Source organism: Corythoichthys intestinalis, chromosome 17 (assembly GCF_030265065.1).
Source record: "Corythoichthys intestinalis isolate RoL2023-P3 chromosome 17, ASM3026506v1, whole genome shotgun sequence".
NCBI lineage: Eukaryota > Metazoa > Chordata > Actinopteri > Syngnathiformes > Syngnathidae > Corythoichthys > Corythoichthys intestinalis.
In genome coordinates this window covers 2,570,672-2,588,661 of record NC_080411.1, presented here as the reverse complement: position 1 = coordinate 2,588,661, position 17,990 = coordinate 2,570,672, and the positions used below count along the sequence as shown (strand labels likewise).

The window sequence follows — 17,990 nt, the reverse complement described above, 5'->3', positions numbered from 1 at the left end:
CGACTTTCGGCGCGCAAGAGTGACGTTGCTCGTGAAGAACACGTCACGCAAATAAACAAATCTGATTTGTCGATTGATTTTGTACCTACTCGAGAGGCTGTGTCCCAGACTTTTCTCTCAGTGCTTGAAAAATACAGGGAGAACAGTCTGGCCGTGCCAGGCAAACACTCAGTTGCCTTGACCTTTTTCCAAGTAAGGCCTACGACGTCATGCATCAAGAGAGACAATAGGTAATTAATATGCTCACTCGCCACCCTGTGGTCTGGGGTGTGAATTGCAACCTGTCAAAACGACGGATGGACTTCAGTTTTTTCCGTCACCGTTTTAAAAAACCGGTCAACGACGGAAAATATTCGGTTAACGCGACCCCTGCTGGAGCATTTAATTGTTCTGATTCTCACTATAAGACAGAGAGCAGACCAAATCATTTGAAGACTAATTTGGTAAAACTGGATTATTTCCCATGGCACACGTGAGAATCTCTCTTGGCACACCAATGTTTACTTCAAAATCAGACGACTGCGAGAAATGTGTACACTCGTCATACCTGCATAACAATAGAACCTCTGACAACGTGATCCATGGTCCCGAAGTCAAACGCGTCCTTGACGTCGAGGTAAAAGTTGTCCTTGTCGGGACTGATGGCACGCACCAGCTTTGTGATGTTGTTAGAGTACAGCGTGCTAGACTGTGTGGGCAAGCGGCTGGGCAGATCTGTATAGCCAATATGGGTCACGCCCTTCAAAAACAAAAGCAACAACACATTGAATATTTTGTACATCTGCAAAAAGTGATCATATTTTAGGTGTACATACTAGATGTGACAAAATATCGAAATGGTGATATATCGTGATACTTTGTATCCCAAAAGGTTATCGATATGCTCCTGCCAAGAATCGAGATATCGTTTTAAAAAGAGGTCAAGGGCTATTTGCAGGCCATGACATTGACTGGATGAGTCTTCCTCCAAGAAATGCTTTAACAGTTTTAGGTCTGTGGCATGATGCATTGTCATCTTGGATAATGACAAACATATTTTCAACTGAAGGCATAAGAAAGAGGTCTAAAATTTCAATGTCAACTTGCGCATTTATTGAAGATTTAACCACAGTGCCTTTGCCTGGCATGCAGCCCCATATCATCAAGGACTGAGGGAATTTTGAGGTCTTCAGGCAGTCAAGTCTTTGTAAATCTCATTGGAACGGCACCAAACAAAAGTTCCAGCATCATCACCTGCATTGGACAAGGTGTCAAGAGTCAAGAATCTGCATCGGACAAGGTGTCAAGAGTCAAGAATCTGCATCGGACAAGGTGATGATGCTGGAACTTTTGTTTGGTGCCATTCCAGTGAGCCCTTAAATGGCCCAAAATTACCTAATTGCCTGGCATTGACTGCCACTGACAGCCATAGACGTTCAATCCGTTTGAAGTGGGAGGGATGGCAGCGCATGAACGAATGTTCATTCGCTGCCACCCTCCCAGTTCAAACGGATTGGACGTCTACTCGTGATAAACTCATTCCATTCACACTAGAAGCTTGTGTGAAACTAACTAACTAGTGGGAGGGATGGCAGCGAGTTCAAATGGATTGGACATCTACTCGTGATAAACTCATTCCAATTCACACCAGAAGCTTGTTTTTCTGTTAATTAGTTGTTTGTAGAATATCCTAGAATGATTTCCTGACTAATGTATCGATAACCATTGTATCGCCATCAGTGTTGTTAATAACGGCGTTACAATATAACGGCGTTACTAACGGCGTTATTTTTTTCAGCAATGAGTAATCTAATTAGTTACTTTTCTCATCTTGGCAACGCCGTTACCGTTACAGAGGCGGGAAAGGCGTGCGTTACTATGCGTTACTAAGTTGGTTGAATAAAAAAAGTCAGAGAGAAACGGACTCACGGGGTCGAGAGCAGAGCAGCAGTGGGGAAGACGCCGTTGCAACCGCGATGCTAGGTGGCTCCAATAATACCTGACGCCTACGCCCACATGACACGGTAGATATCATATTATAGAACTAGATGCAAAAACTGACACAGCTGCATTGCCAACATGTTTTAAGGACTACATGCGTTAGTAAACAGCCGCCATCTTAAAGCAGTAGACCTCTCAGGAAGGCCCTGATGTAGAGATCCTTCCTAGCGAACCTAAGTATTTTTTTATTTTTTTTTTTTTGTTAAATCTAAAATGCTTCTAAATCGGCAAAATCTTAACTTAAATCTATCTTTAAATGATGAAACAGTTTTAAAATTTACACATGTTTAAAGTAGACAGAACTAATGACAGGGAACTAATGCAATAACGGGAGCAATTTTAACAACTTTAACGGTTGATTCACAACTTTAAATGACTTCCACACATAGCAAAGGTTACTAGCTAGTTATCGCAATACCCTTGTGTCTAGTTAAGTGGAGGGTAAAGAATTGGGCTAGGGCCAATTGTCCCCCAAATCCTTTAAACTTCACATTGTGTGACCTGTTTTTTTTTTGTTTGTTTGTTTTTTTTGTTTTTGTTTGTTTTTTTTTGAGAAAAAAAAATTTATCACTAGTTACTTAGCCAAGTAACTAATTACTCTTACATTCAGGTAACTGAGTTACTAACGCAATTACTTTTTGGGAGAAGTAATTTGTAACTGTAATTAATTACTATTTTAAAGTAAAATTAACAACACTGATCGCCATATCGTCAGATCGTTATCGTGAGCTTTTTATCACAAATGCTATCATATCGTGAGGTACCAAGATGTTCCCACTCCTAGTACATACATTGTGTACAGACAGCTCCCCGGGTACTGTAGTCTCAATGTTTCCTCCCGCCTCAGCGGCCAGGTCCACCACCACCGAGCCGTCCTTCATGCTCTCGATCATTGGCTTGGTTATAAGAATGGGGGCCCGCTTACCTGACATATGAAAATAAGAAGGCCGCTCTGAATTATTCTCACAAATGAGTATGAAATGTATCAACATTCATCAAGTTAGAAGGATTCTTAAAATAGACATCCGAGATGCTCTGCTTCTGTTCATACCGGGAATGAGCGCGGTGCTGATGATAATATCGACTTCCTGACACTGTTTGGCAAACAGTTTCATCTCAGCCTCGATGAACTCTTTTGACATGACCTTGGCATAGCCACCTTGGCCCTCTCCAGACTCCTTGAAGTCCACCTCCAATGGCTCAGCACCCAAAGACTTGAACTGATCCAGAGCATCAGCTCTGTGAGAGAAAATGATGATGTGACATCCAGTATTTTTTTTTTTTTTTTGGTGCAAGAATGTCATTGGCAGTGTTGTTTTCGTCACCGATGACGATACCGAAAATATTTCATCAAGGAACACTTTTTTTCATTTCGATGATGAAACGATAATTAGCTAAAAAACGTGTTTTGGAAGACGAAAACAAAAGCCGAGTGCCAGTTTTCGTCTGATTTCGTTCAATGTGTGACATTTTATGTGGAGTTAGCCTGAATCGTTGCAGTATCTGGTTGTATCACTCGTGACGTGCCGCCCCGCTCTACCCCCTTTCCTGACTCACCGCTGTGTCGTTTACAGTCTCCATGCAGGCTTGCACACACGGTGAGATTTGTTTTCTTATCTTGGCCAGAGAGAATATTACTGGTGCACGATAATTATTGGTCCGATAACAGGAATTATGACGTCATCCTGATAAATCCAATAACATTATAATAGGACCGATAATATGTACTGTTCTGGCTTTGCACTTTACACACTAGTATGGCAAATCAGTTGACCATTTGCGGGGCATTGCTCCCACCTGCTGGTCAGAATAATTCAATGCATCTATTTTTTGTTATAGTAGTTTGGTTCAATCACTTACACATTGCTGTGTGTTGCGGTAGCATTGACAGTCGTGAATGCTTTCTGTTACGTTTCCGCCTCGGAAATATATGTAAGTATTTTATGTTTACTATTACATATGGATGTGCAAAATATGTTCACTTCTGTGGTGAAGGGTCATATGTACAGAACTTCATTAGTTGTGTTATAGAAGCCAGCCAATTCTTTAGTAGCTCAAGCTAGTGCGCTATGCTATACATGTACTAGTGGTGTATATAAGTGTATTGTGCAGTTTGTTGTATATTGAGTATTGAATTTGTGTATTTTTCTGTTGTACTTTCACAATATTAAGACAAGTATCTTCCCATAAAAGCAAGAAAAGACCAAGCCTTGTGGTTTATGGAAGTGCATTCATTCTTAGCTGGCTGTCGGGCAGTGCAGAAGTGAAACGCACAGTTTTGTTCATGTCATTATGAAAAATCTGATGAGATCAAAGGCAAATCTACGTTGAATCCACCACTATTTTTTTAAAACCTCCACGTGTTCAAAAACTCAGGTTATACATTTTTTAAAAATTATATATTTATTATTGGTTCTCGATATCGGTATCTGCTTTGAGGAGCAGGAAGTTATCGATATCGGTTTCAAAAAATGGATATCGTGCACCCCTAGAGAATATAAAATTTTGATTTAACTTTTAAAAGTCTGTGCTGAGCGATCATAACACACTAAATGTAACTCGTAACATTAGCATAGCATTCACGTTCGTGTTAGCATTAGGCTAATGCTAATTGTGTGCGTGCTCTTAAACTCTTGGACAACTTTTTTTTTTTTCCTCTGAACATACAGTTCATCCAGGTGGGTATAATTAATTGAAGATAATGTACAGTTTTCCTGCTGAGTTTGTATTATCACCAAGTTGGCATTGTCCTTGTAGATGCTACAATCTGTGCTCGTCTGTCAATGTTCATTCAAAATAGTTGGAAACCTTATTTCATATATTTATTTATGGGGTTTTTTATGTTTTTGTTTTTTTTTTAAACAGACGAAAAAAAAAATTTAGGAAACGTTAACTAAAACTATACTAAAATTAGTCATGAGTTTTCGTTAACAAAAACGAGACGAAGAAATTTTGAGATGACTAAAATATGACTACGACTAATAAGCATTACTGTCCAAAAGACTATGACAAATATTAAAAGGGCTGCCAAAAACAACACTGGTCGATGGTGTGTGAAACAAACAAACCTTGTGTCAAAGCCTCGCACTATGGCTCCCATGGCTCGGGCACTGCCAGCTGCAGCTAGTCCAGCCACTCCACCGCCGATGATAAGTACCTAATCGAATTGAAGATAGAAAATAAAGCATTGGGCTATCTTCTTAGCAATGCAAGAAATTTGAAACGGTTAACCACAGACTTCTAATTTGAAGCTATTTGGAAAAAAATGTATCTCTGATAAATCCAAATACCTGGTTAATATTTGACAAAAAGCTGTGTCATACACAAACAACAGATTCAGCGGGTGTGCCACAAGGCTCGGTTTCAAGCACTATAATTTTATTTGGCATGTCAATAAAATGTCTTTGGCAAAATTTGTCAACTTCGCGTAATTTCTATCCTCATATCACCATAATTTATTGCTGTTCATGTTCTATTTTGTAAGCCTTTAAATCTTGTTACCGCTTTCACATAATTAGCAGTTTATTTCATTTACAAAGTATGTAAAACCATCCTTTGTACCGTTAGTTTTTATGGAATAGGTTTTGTGAGGTGTTAGCCAGGTCACCATACTAAATGAGACATTGGTCTAAAAACACATAGAACACGCACCTTGGCAGGTGGCACCTTCCCGGCTGCTGTAATTTGTCCGGTGAAAAAGCGACCAAAGCTGTTTGCTGCCAGCACAACAGCCTTATACCTAAAGAGAAGGGGAATGAATTTGTACACTCAAAAGGACTGGCGTAAACCAAAAGCATTGCAATTACAGTGCTGGCCAAAAGTATGCAATTGTTTCAGATAATGCTCAATTTCTCCATGAAAATGATTGCAATTACAAATGCTTCGGTAGTAATATCTTCATTTATTTTGCTTGCAATGAAAAAACACAAAAGAGAATGGAAAAAAATGAAATCATTATCATTTTACACAAAACTCCAAAAATGGGCCGGACAAAAGTATTGGCACCCTTTGAAATATCATGTGATGCTTCTCTAATTTGTGTGATTAACAGCACATGTTACTTACCTGTGGCACATAACAGTTGGTGGCAATAAATAAATCACATTTGCAGGCAGTTAAAATGGATTAAAGTTGACTCAACCTCTGTCCTGTGTCCTTGTGTGTACCACATTGAGCATGGAGAAAAGAGAGAAGATCAAAGAACTGTCTGAGAACTTGAGAAGCAAAATTGTGAGGAAGCATGAGCAATCTCAAGGCTTCAAGTCCATCTCCAAAGACCTAAATGTTCCTGTGTCTACTATGTGCAGTGTCATCAATAAGTGTAAAGCCTACGCCAACCTCCCTAGATGTGGACGGAAAAGAAAAATTGACGAGAGATTTCAACTAAAGTTGTGCTGACGGTGGATAAAGAACCTTTACTAACATGCAAACAAGTTCAAGCTGTCCCGCAGTCCGAGGGTACAACAGTGTCAACCCGTACTATCCGTCGGCGTCTGAATGAAAAGGGACTCTATGGTAGGATGCCCAGGAAGACCCCACTTCTGACCCAGAGTCACAAAAAAGCCAGGCTGGAGTTTGCCAAAACTTACCTGAGAAAGCCAAAAATGTTTTGGAAGAATGTTCTCTGGTCAGATGAGACAAAAGTAGACCTTTTTAAGAATAGAGTTTACATGAAAAAATACGAGGGCTTCATAGAAAAGAACACTGTCCCCGAAGTCAAACATGGCAGAGGTTCCCTGATGTTTTGGGGTTGCTTTCCTACCTCTGGCACTGGACTCTGAAGACTACCAACAAATTTTGCAGCATAATGTAGGGCCGAGTGTGAGAAAGCTGGGTTTCCCTCAGAGGTCATGGGTCTTCCAGCAGGACAATGACACAAAACACACTTCAAAAAGCACTAGAAAATGGTTTGAGAGAAAGCACTCGAGACTTATAAAGGTTCCAGCAAGGAGTCCAGACCTGAATCCCATAGAACACCTGTGGAGAGATCTGAAAATGGCACCCTTCAAATCTCAGAGACCTGGAGCAGTTGGACAAAGAACAATGGTCTAAAATTCCAGAAGAGCACTGTAAGAAACTCATTGATGGATATTGGAAGTGGTTGTTCACAGTTATTTTGTCTAAAGGTTGTGCAACCAAGTATTAAGCTGAGGGAGCCAATACTTTTTGTCCGGCCCAGTTTTGTGTAAAATGATAATGATTTAGTTTTTTTTTTCATTTGCAATAATTTTCATGGAGAAATTGAGCATTGTCTGACAGAACTGCAGTGGTGCCAATACTTTTGGCCAGCACTTTATTTCACTCCATAACCAGCCACCCTTTCTGGTACCCACCCTGCAATATTCGCCATGGAGCTGAGGGCGTCGTAACCTTGGGCGATAGTCACTCGTGGCACCTGGTCCATAGCCAGGACGGTGGCTTTTTTCTGAGACAGCATGTCCATCAGCTCGGGATTCTGAGCCGGGTAGATGAAGCTAATCAAAGTAGCCGCGTCCTTCATCAGCTCCACTTCATGGATACCCAAGTCCGGGTTGAAAACAGGAGCTCGGACCTGGGAGCAGATTGTTCAGAAAGGATGAGTCAAGCATATGGGATGACGTGCTAAATATTTGAAACTAGAAAGTGTGTTTAAATGGGGTGAGATCCTTTGAATGAGCAAAATAATGCTTTTCATACATCCCAGAGTATCATTGCCAGTACTACACTGACGTTTAGACAAGTCACAACTAAAATGCACAAGAAGAAGAATACAACCTAATTACAGTGATGTCCAGAGGTGGGTAGTAATGCGTTACATTTACTCGAGTAACTTTTTGAGCAAAATGTACTTCTTAGAGTAGTTTTATCACGCAATACTTTTTACTTGAGTAGATTTGTGAAGAAACACTACTCTTACTGTGCTACACTAGAGTCGTTACATTTTTCGTCTTTATTCTACATATTGACTTTATTATTGCCAGAGATGCTGACAGCGGGCATCCCAGTTTTACCAATTAGACGTCGAAGCAATCACCACATAACTACATTATACCAATCAATGTTTTTCCCCCACTAGAGGGTACTCATGTTCTTTGGACGGGTGATGTTTATAATTGTTGTTCTGGTCTTAATTTGATGATTTTTGAGTCATAATTTTGGCCTAATATGGTTATGTAATAGGTTATAATACATTATAATAACAACAGTTTATATCATTGAAGTTGTGCTGAGAGAAAAAATATACCATGATTAAATAAAATCTCTTTGGGAAGGGGCTATTTTTCAGCCACAGTCTCCTGACTATCCGGACCCCTGGCTGGTCCTCATTGCCATCTTGCGTGCGTTGCCACACAACGCCATCTTATCACAGAAGCCCAACGTGTGCGTCATGAGCAAGATGGACGCACCAACTCTCGCAATCAGTTCTCCCGGGCACTCCAGGACAAAGAGCAAGGCGTTCTGTCCTAAAACAAGTAACATCGAAGAACGCCCGATATCCAACTGATCACTCAACTGACAAGACTCCAAGAGCCTCTTTGGACGCTGAGGGGGCAGAATCCATATTCTCGTTGCCCGGACAACAGTAACTCCCAAATCCTCCTGTCCAATCCACAGAAAGACATTAATCCCAAACCCTCCCTTCTACTTACTTCTTCACACCCTTCTTCCTGCCCACGGCCCGCACCACGAGAGCTTTCAAAAGACTGAACATTTAGATAACAACTGTCGCTTCTCGAGGACATTTCGATTTATCCGTTGTTTTGCGGACTTTGTTTTGAATCCAGCATTGCCTCTCCGTCGTCTGTTTTGCCTTGTTTTTTGACCATTGTCGACGAATAAATTGTCAATCTGTTTTCGGTGAGCTTTCTTTAAACCGTTCAAAATGGAATCAGTACAAAGGGTTAACACTGGAGTGAACGCGCGGGGTTTGGCCCTCCAGGCCGACTTGCTGGAGCTGCGCAAGCGGAACTCCGTCTGGTTCGGCTGTCGCTGTTCCGGCGGCTTGGCTGGGGGGCCGAATTCCTTCACCACAGAAGTATCGAATGCTCGTTGACGCCGTAGGATCTACATCATCGCTACACCTTCACCGCAACGCAGAAGCATGACTCAGGCTTAAATTAATTAGACAACACAGTGCTTACCTTGACCAACACATCAGAGGCAAATACATCTTTAAGGTCTTTAATTGTAGCTCCAGCTTGGGTGTACTGCTCGTCTTGGAACTTTGAGGGCTCTCCTGCACCACTCTCCACAACGACATTGAAGCCTTGTTTGATAAGCGCCTGAACACCAGCAGGAGACAGCGCCACACGCCGCTCATTCTGGAAAATTTCTTTTGGGACTCCAACTGTGAGTTGCTTGTATGGAATTCCTGGAGTGGTAAAAGGGGAGAGGATAAAGGTACACAAGGGTCAGACAATATTGTCGAGTTGTTATATGGTGCTTTGCTTTAGCAAAGGCCCGGATAATAAAATTATTTAATATGATTTTTTTTTTTTTTTTTAATTTTAATGGCTTTTCTTTGGCACGCCGCAGATCCCAAACCGTTTGACCGATCTGCATAGTTTGAATATCGAAACGGCCGGAATTTTCACGTTAAGCAGGGACTTTTTCGAACGACCCCGAAAACTTTTCCTTTCGCCCGTAAACACTGATTCTTCGCCGATTTTACAACAACAACAAAAAAAAAACAACAACAAAAATTCAAAATGTATCTAGTCCTACAAATTTTGACCAAATTTCAATGCCTTTGACAGCCATGGATGTCCAAATTTCCCATTCATTTCTAATGGATTTTACTTTGGTTAATGCCATTGACGGCCATGTATGTCAATTCTATTGATGCCAATGTACCTGGGCTCCATTGATGCATAAGTAAGTCGATGCCATTGACGCCCATGGACGTCCAATTTTCCTATTCATTTTCAATGGCAAAAAAAAACTATCACAAAATCAACAGGAAAAGACCAGATATCAACAAGAGTGTCCCCCATAATCTCCCAAACTCCATTGGCGCATATGGAAATCGATGCCATTGACGGCCATTGATGTCCTAATTTCCCAGTCATTTCCAAGGGCATTTAAATTGCATTGATGCCATTGAGGGCCATGTATGTCGACTCTATTAATGCCAATGTACTTGGATTCCTTTGACGCATACGTAAGTCAATGCCATGGACGTCCAAAATTCCCATTCGTTTCTAATGGCAAAAAAAAAAAACGGTGTCCCCTAATATTGTCCCTGAAATGTCCCTAAATCAACCTGGGCGGGGCTAAGATCTGTATCTCCCCACAGCAAATTTCTCCAGAAATTGCTGTTTCTCGTTAACAATGTGGATTTGCAAAAATACAGAGAAATATGTCACAGCTGCATGGAAAAAAACTTTGAAAGATTCAATTTTAACAACAACAAAAATAAAAAGCTATCGAATATTTTAGTAGTCAATTAATCGATGGACAAGTTAGTTCGAATAATTGAGTAATTGGATAAGGAACATGAAAGATTAAAATACCTGAGCTGAGCCTCAAACAGTATGATTTTTTTTTTTTTACATGGTGGATCTATGTACAACAGAAGAACAATTGGCTAACTTACATAGAAAAAGTCTGCTAGCTTAAATGCTTTAAAATGCTAAAGTATTTTTTTTTTTTTTTTTTTTTACAATGGTATTCGCAAATGGTTCAGACATATATTCCCACAAAAAAAACGGCTAAATATACCTATAAACTAAATTATGAATGCATTAAAAAACATTAGCTCAAACAAAAACTTGGCTTACGATGGTCTTAACAGGGAGCAGTTGGATTCGGCCATGTGAAAAGAGGCAAACTAGAGGGCAGTGTATCCACTCCAATCAATAAAACTAAATGCAAACACTTTCAAAATAAACCATTACAATGCCACTTAGAACGAATACTTGAAGCAACAAAATTTGATTCAAATATTTTTTTCTAATTGAATACTCGAGTTAAACCATTAATCGTTGCAGCACTAATTAATATATTATTTTAAATCACATAAGATATATTTGTAGACATTTGGTCAGACTGGCCATCGAGTAACAGTCACACTGTCCCTATTCCCATGGAAAATTCCATTGCCCCACTTTTCCTATAAGGTAGCCTCTTCTTGTGGACATAAACATAAGCTGTCCTTCCTCCTGCAGAGCTGGAGTCCATTACGGCAAAGCTAAAAACAAAAATACCACAATACCTCTGTGGTGTTTTACACTACCTGGAGCGGCACATCTTCCGAGGGCGTGATGGGTCCTGAAAAATCGCACGCACGTTGTTTTAATAGCTGGAGAACTATGCAGTTTCAGACAGGACACGCCACTTAAAACCGGGGCCGAACAGCCAGCTGCAATCACACGTAGCAGACTGGCCATGTTGCATGCACACACAGCAGGAGTTCAGCAGCACAGACAGCACTCCTCCTGTGGAAGACAGAAAAGCATTGTGGGTAAAGAAGGAGAACACAATCAACAAGTTTGTTGTGAAAATGGAAAGATACAGAAGAATGATTTCCGAGAACCAACTGTTCTGATTGACTTTGGAGCATAGCTGGGTGAAAATCAAGAGATACTTTCAAGCACGTGCCAGAGTCTGGGATCTGGACTAACAGGCCTAAAACAATAAGTATGACTCAAGGAAGTAAGTTACGGTGCTTTGTTGGTAGCACAGATTTTGTTAAACTACATCCTGATTAAGGTCAGAGAATGCTGACACTGCACATGCTAATTACATTTTAATATTTCTTCTGGGAAAGTAAGACATTATCCTGCTAAGAAATCCACCATAAGCGGTTTTCTGTACTGGCTAGACCAGTACCAAAACAAAACTAGTTAGTTTGAATAATAGAATTAGGAATATTCAATGCGTTGCAGAATAAATTTAAGGAGATGTGAAACCAAGGCTTGCTGAGATTGCACTTTCAAAAGAGCATTAAATACGAATACAAAACAAAATGTCAGAGTGTTACTTCAAACTATGCAGAATTGCACTTTCATTTAAAGATAAATGAAAATACTTGAGTTTAGCCTCAAACAGTAATAAAAAAAAAGAGATGAGGATCTAAATACAAAAGAACAATTGGTTAACTTGCATAGTAAAAGTCTGCTAGCTTAAATGCTATAATATGCTAGCGTTTTCTTTTTTACAAGCTCGTTAGCTCAAACAAAAACTAGGAACACTGGTGTTGCCGGGTAAAGTTTGGCATCTCAAAACTTTCGATAGTACTAAAACAGATTACTTTGATGGTAAAAAGTACTTAAGAACATCGTACTAGGCCTGCAGCTATCGATGATATAAGTATTCGAATAATCTATTGATTCCTTTGTTCGAATAATCAAGTAATCGGATGACGTAAATTTAATGCTTTGCAGAATAAATTTTAGGAGACGAAAAACAAACAAGTGTTGATGCCAGCAACAACACTTATTTTGGTTTGTTAAGATTGCTCTTTCTAAAGAGCATTAAATGTAAATACAAAATAGATTTTCTTCAAACCATGCGGAATGAAACTTTCATTTCACAAAAGCAATGAATGCATTTAAAAATAAATTACAATTTTAAAGCTTGGGCTCAAACATTATTTAAAAAAAAAAAATTTTGAATTTGGATCAAAGTACAACAAAAGGACAACTAGCTAACTTGCATAGCAAAAGTCGTCTAGCTTAAATGCTATAAAATCCTAACGTCTTTTTTTGTTTGTTTGTTTTACAAAGCTCTAAACAAATCATTCAAACACATATTACCACAAAAAACTGCTAAATATATTTCTAAACAAATACATAAACAAACATGTCAGCTCAAACAAAAACCTACCTTATGTTGGTCTTAATAGGGAGCGGCTGGATTCAGCCACGTTAAAGGGTACCACGGATAGAAAAACATGTAGTTCTTAAAAGATAAATGTTAGTACGAGTTATAATAATTTGATATCAAAACCCCTTTTTAATGTTTCGTTTCCCCCAAAAAATTGTAAAATTATTTTAACTAGTAGGTCGCCATTGTTGTTAACGGCCACGCTGCCCGAATTCCACGTGTCACTCATTAATTATGTAAGCTAGTGATTTAAATACGCCACAAGGTGTCAATGGTGATTTTTAAATTAATTACGGATCAAGCCAATGAGTGTATCTTGTCCCTTGACTGATACCATAGTTTTCCTTTAATCCAGAGCGAGGTGTAAGGCGGAGAGAAATGAGAGTGGGCACAGGCGTTCAGAATCGTAACTCGGACCGCCACGTTTATTGGCATAAACTTCGGCAACTCCTTCACAACAAACATACTGTAAGTATCATATAGTGAAAATACAACAAAAATAATTCTGACACACTTAAACAACAATGCAAAGAGAAGTGGCATTCACAAATTCCAGTTAAAATAAATGTGCAAAACACACATAAAACTTACTCAGACTTTGGTCAAACTATCTTTAAACATTTTAGCAACTCGTTGAGCTCAACAAACACACTGCATGGCAATATTTAGTCACAATATAAAAACTATGATGTTGTGAAGACAACATTCTACTACGCCGTCAGTCAAGGGACAAAAGGCACTCATTGGCTTGATCTCTCATTCGTTTAAAACTCACTATTGACACCTGGTGGTGTATTTAAATCACTACCTTACATAGGTAAAGAGTGACACTGTGAAGTACGGCAGCATGGCCATGTGAAGTCACTGCCCTGCGACGTCAACAACAATAGTGAGCTACGAGTTTGTTTGTTTTTTAATCTAACATTTTACATATTTTATTAAAACGAAAACATTAAGAGGGGTTTTGATATCAAATTATTATAACTCGTACTAACATTTAACTTTTAAGAACTACGTCTTTCTGTCAGTTGTACCCTTTAAATGAGTTATGTCATATAACCTGTTACCAGTAGAGGGCAGTGTATCCACCCAAAATCAATAAAACTAAATGCAAACACTTTCAAAACAGACCATTACAACGCCACTCTAAATAAACGAATACTCGAAGCAGCAAAATTTGATTCGAAGCTTTTTTCGTTGCAGCACTAGAGTAATCGGGACAAAAATAATCGTTTGGGACAGCCTAAGTAGTTTTCAATGGAATTACACAACAACGAATTGGCCAAGTTACGAGCAACTTATGACAGATTTAACTGACAAGGTCACACTTAAAGACGTCATGAAGTTTTAAAAGTCCAGCGAGTTGAAGAATGGACGCTTGTGTTACTGTTTAAGGTTTTTTTTTTGTGTGTATGTGAGTTCTTGTTTCATTGAATGGTTTCCAAACGCCACATTGACGTTGAGTGTCATTCAGTCGACCTGAAGAGTTCAAGTAGTATGTGGAAAATATGTTGTTGGTTTTTTTTTAATAAAACGCCCTCGTGGTATTATATGCATGCGAGTCAAAATGGCACTAATATTTTTTGGCGTGTTTTATTAATTTTATTTTGTCGTCTTTCACCGGTGAGGACGCGTGGGGGGGCACTTGCTAGCAAGAGTTAGCCCGCTAGCTTGTGACAAATGCACATCTGCTTCGCGCACGAAGGCTACGTGCGAGAATAAAAGAGAGAATTGGGCGCACACGTTCACGCGTGGGCGCACCACGATACAAATGCACGATGGAGAGCGACAAGAGAAAATTGAGATCCACGTCATATTTGTCCACTGACCTTTGCAGGGGTCCGGTGTTGGTTCTTGTGTATGCGGCACGGCCGAACTTTCATTCGACCCGGAAGATGTCAGCCGAAACGAAGAATATTACTGGCGGATTAGATGAGCCGAGCTCCTCAAAATGCGCTAACACCTGCGTGTTTTATCTCTTTAGGGAGGTTTTGGCGACATAATATTTGACATTAATTCATATTTGTAATAAAATCATTATTCATTGTTGATTAATTTTGGTAACTGGAATCAAATGTTTCCCATTTTTCGTCTTATTGCTTTTTACATAAGTGGTTTTCCTTACACATCCCCTCACATAAAATCCTAATAATCTAATAATGTGAACATTTCTAAATAATTTACACATTTAATGGTTTATGAATAGTAATAATGTCTGGAAATTAATTTTGCTTTGCAGCCTGCAAATTGCAGCCATCCTCTTAGCGGCGCTGTTCAACCGTTAACGGCTATCTGGATGAGCACCAAGCATGTTGAATTTTATTTTATAGCATTAAATTGTTTATTTGAATTCTGATTTTAAAAAATCGTTTTATTTTAAAACGATGAAATGATATTAATAATAAAAATATGAATGATAATTTTCTTTGAATGATGACAACGAGTGATGCACGATCATGCATTTTTCAACCGATACCGCTAACCAATAATTTCCTCCTCCTCCCAGCCGGTAACTGATTACGTCAAGCCTATAATTATTTTAAAAGATATGCTATGTACAATTTGAAATTATAGACAAGAGCAAATGTTACTGTGCAAAAATAGAATTTATGGCTACTTTTTGCACACCAAATGTGAACAAGTAATAAATTCCAACATCTAAACAATGTATATTAATGAATTAATATTAATACTTACAAAGTAAATACTTAATTGCAAAAAAAATGCATTTAGGAAGGGGTTGAAGCGCTGGTGCAGAATTGGACAAATCTGCATTGACTAAGCGCATCTGGAGGTTAAATCGAGTATATATTAATCAGTATTATCGGTTGAATTTTATTTTTAATCTAGATTATCGGTGTGATGTCATAATTGCCATTATCGGTCGATAATTATCGGTAACCGATAATATCCTGCATCTTTAATGACAACCTTTCATAATCATTGTCAGAGATTAGTGGGAATGCGTTACATATACTCCGTTACATTTACTTGAGTAACTTTATCAGAAAATGTCATTTTAACTAAGTAAATTTATGAAGAAGAAATGCTACTCTTACTCCATTACTTTGGGCTACACTAGTTGTTACATTTTCCTCTTTTTTTACATATTAGATTTTCCTCTTTTTTTGTTTCTTTCTTTGGAGACGCCAATAGTGGTGCTACCAGTTTCACGAATGAGACGTTGCAACAATTATCAGATGGTTCCATGATACCAAATTTCCAATCAGACTCAAGCTTGCTGTTCTATGATCACGCCGGCCTTTTCGATCATATGGCGTCTTTAAAGCACCGTAAAAAGTATTTGACATAGAGCGCTGCCATCAACATGACTCAAAAGTGCGGATTTTAAACTCTGTTTTTATTTGGCACCGATTGACCAAGGAAAACCGGAGATATGATCCTTTTAGTTTAATAATGGGAAATATGTTTATTTCCACTAGAGGGCACTGATGCTCTTTGGACAAATGATGTTACATTTCTGTATATATTTTTCTTGACGGAATTCAATCTTTTTTTTTTTTTTTTTTTGGTATTTCATTGGCTTAATGTGGTTATATAATAGCTTATAGTCTTCTTCTTCCTCAAAGTCTAATAATAATTTAGCTCATATTGATAACTTTGTGCTGAGAAAGAAAAAAAACATTTGAAAAAAATAACATCGTCAGCAGTCACTCACAATGTTACCCATGACTTCAGTTTTCTTTTCACAAAATACTTTTTTATTTGTACTTGAGTACATTTTGTGGATGACTTTTACTTGAGTAATACTGTTTTGAAGTAACACTGCCCTTACTTGAGTCAATTTTTTTGCTACTCTACCCACCTCTGATCATTGTTATGATTATCTATATTTTTGTTGTTAGTCTTCTGTCTTCCACTTTATACGGTCGACATTGGTTGATGAACAAATTTACTTGTATTTCTTAAATAATTCTACATTGGAGGGGGGTACTAGTTGGACTCCGCCAAGGTTGTCCTATGTCACTCTCTCTGTTCATAACTTTTATGGACAGAATGTCTATGCGCAGCCAAGGCGTTGAAGGAGTTCGGTTTGATGTCCTCAGTATTGCATCTTTGATTTATGCAGATGTTGTCGCATTGTTGGCTTCATCAAGCCGTGACCTTCAACTCTCACTGGAACGGTTCCCAGCCAAGTGTGAAGCAGTTGGGATGAGAATCAGCACCTCCAAATCCGAGACCATGGTCCTCAGTCGGGAAAAGGTGAAATGTCAGGGATGAGGTAGTTCCCAAAGTGGAGAAGTTCAAGTATCTCGGGATCTTGTTCACGAGTGACGGAAAAGTGGAACGGAGTAGAACTGCTGCTCCTCCACATCGAGAGGAAGGGAGAGGAAATTTTGGGCTTCCCTGCCTCGGATAAGAGGGATGGATGGATGGATGGATGGATGGATGGATGGATGGATGGATGGATGGATGGATGGATGGATGGATGGATGGATGGATGGATGGATGGATGGATGGATGGATGGATGGATGGAGGGAGGGAGGGACGGACGGACGGACGGACGGACGGACGGACGGACGGACGGACGGACGGAGGGACGGACGGACGGACGGATGGACGGATGGATGGATGGATGCAGGGGGATACTAAAATTGAGTAATTTCTCATGCAGCGTGTCAGAAATGATGCGCCACTGAATTTATGGAAAGTATGTATAAATCTTCTGTGCTTGTTGTTTTCAACGTAAAATGCAATCAATGGACTTTATACGTATTAAGGTCACTGTGAGTACAGGCTCTCTTCCCAGGAAACACTCCATCTGGACCTACTTATGTGGCTCAAAGAGAGGAATGTATAGTATTATTACGATGCCTGTATCTTGTTCAAACATTTTTACCCATAGCCATCTGCAATTGTTTAGAACAATGATGTTTTTCCACCTCACAATCAACACACTTTTCATCATTAATAACACTGCAGGTGCAACCTGCACTTTATTTCAAAATTACAATGTTGGAAAAAAATGTATGCTGTTTAAATTTGAATAAGTTGCATCAAAATATAAATCAGTACACTTGTATGGTGGTGCGTCCCCTCTTCCCATCCATGAAGGTGGCACGTCTCGGAAGTCTTGTTAATGTTTTGTGTTGGTTCTTGTCAGATTCTTTTATTTTGGTAGTGGCGTGCCTCCTGGAGTTAACTTTACTTCCTGCCCTTGCCAATCAGGCTGATCGTGTCC

General features: G+C 39.3%; 1 protein-coding gene across 1 annotated transcript in view; it reads right to left on the bottom strand.

Moving 5' to 3' along the window:
• Positions 1-14,703, bottom strand: part of nnt (nicotinamide nucleotide transhydrogenase) — a 75,759-nt gene extending 61,056 nt beyond the window's left edge. The window contains exons 1-9 of the mRNA XM_057819021.1: positions 14,616-14,703; positions 11,195-11,396; positions 9,102-9,331; positions 7,314-7,531; positions 5,632-5,719; positions 5,049-5,137; positions 3,032-3,219; positions 2,772-2,905; positions 548-739 (exon numbers count right to left, since the gene is read on the bottom strand). Of these exons, the coding sequence (XP_057675004.1) occupies positions 548-739; positions 2,772-2,905; positions 3,032-3,219; positions 5,049-5,137; positions 5,632-5,719; positions 7,314-7,531; positions 9,102-9,331; positions 11,195-11,348 (1,293 nt within the window). The 5' untranslated portion in view covers positions 11,349-11,396; positions 14,616-14,703. The remainder of the gene's footprint in view (positions 1-547; positions 740-2,771; positions 2,906-3,031; positions 3,220-5,048; positions 5,138-5,631; positions 5,720-7,313; positions 7,532-9,101; positions 9,332-11,194; positions 11,397-14,615) is intronic.
• Between the last annotated feature and the right edge of the window lie 3,287 nt (positions 14,704-17,990).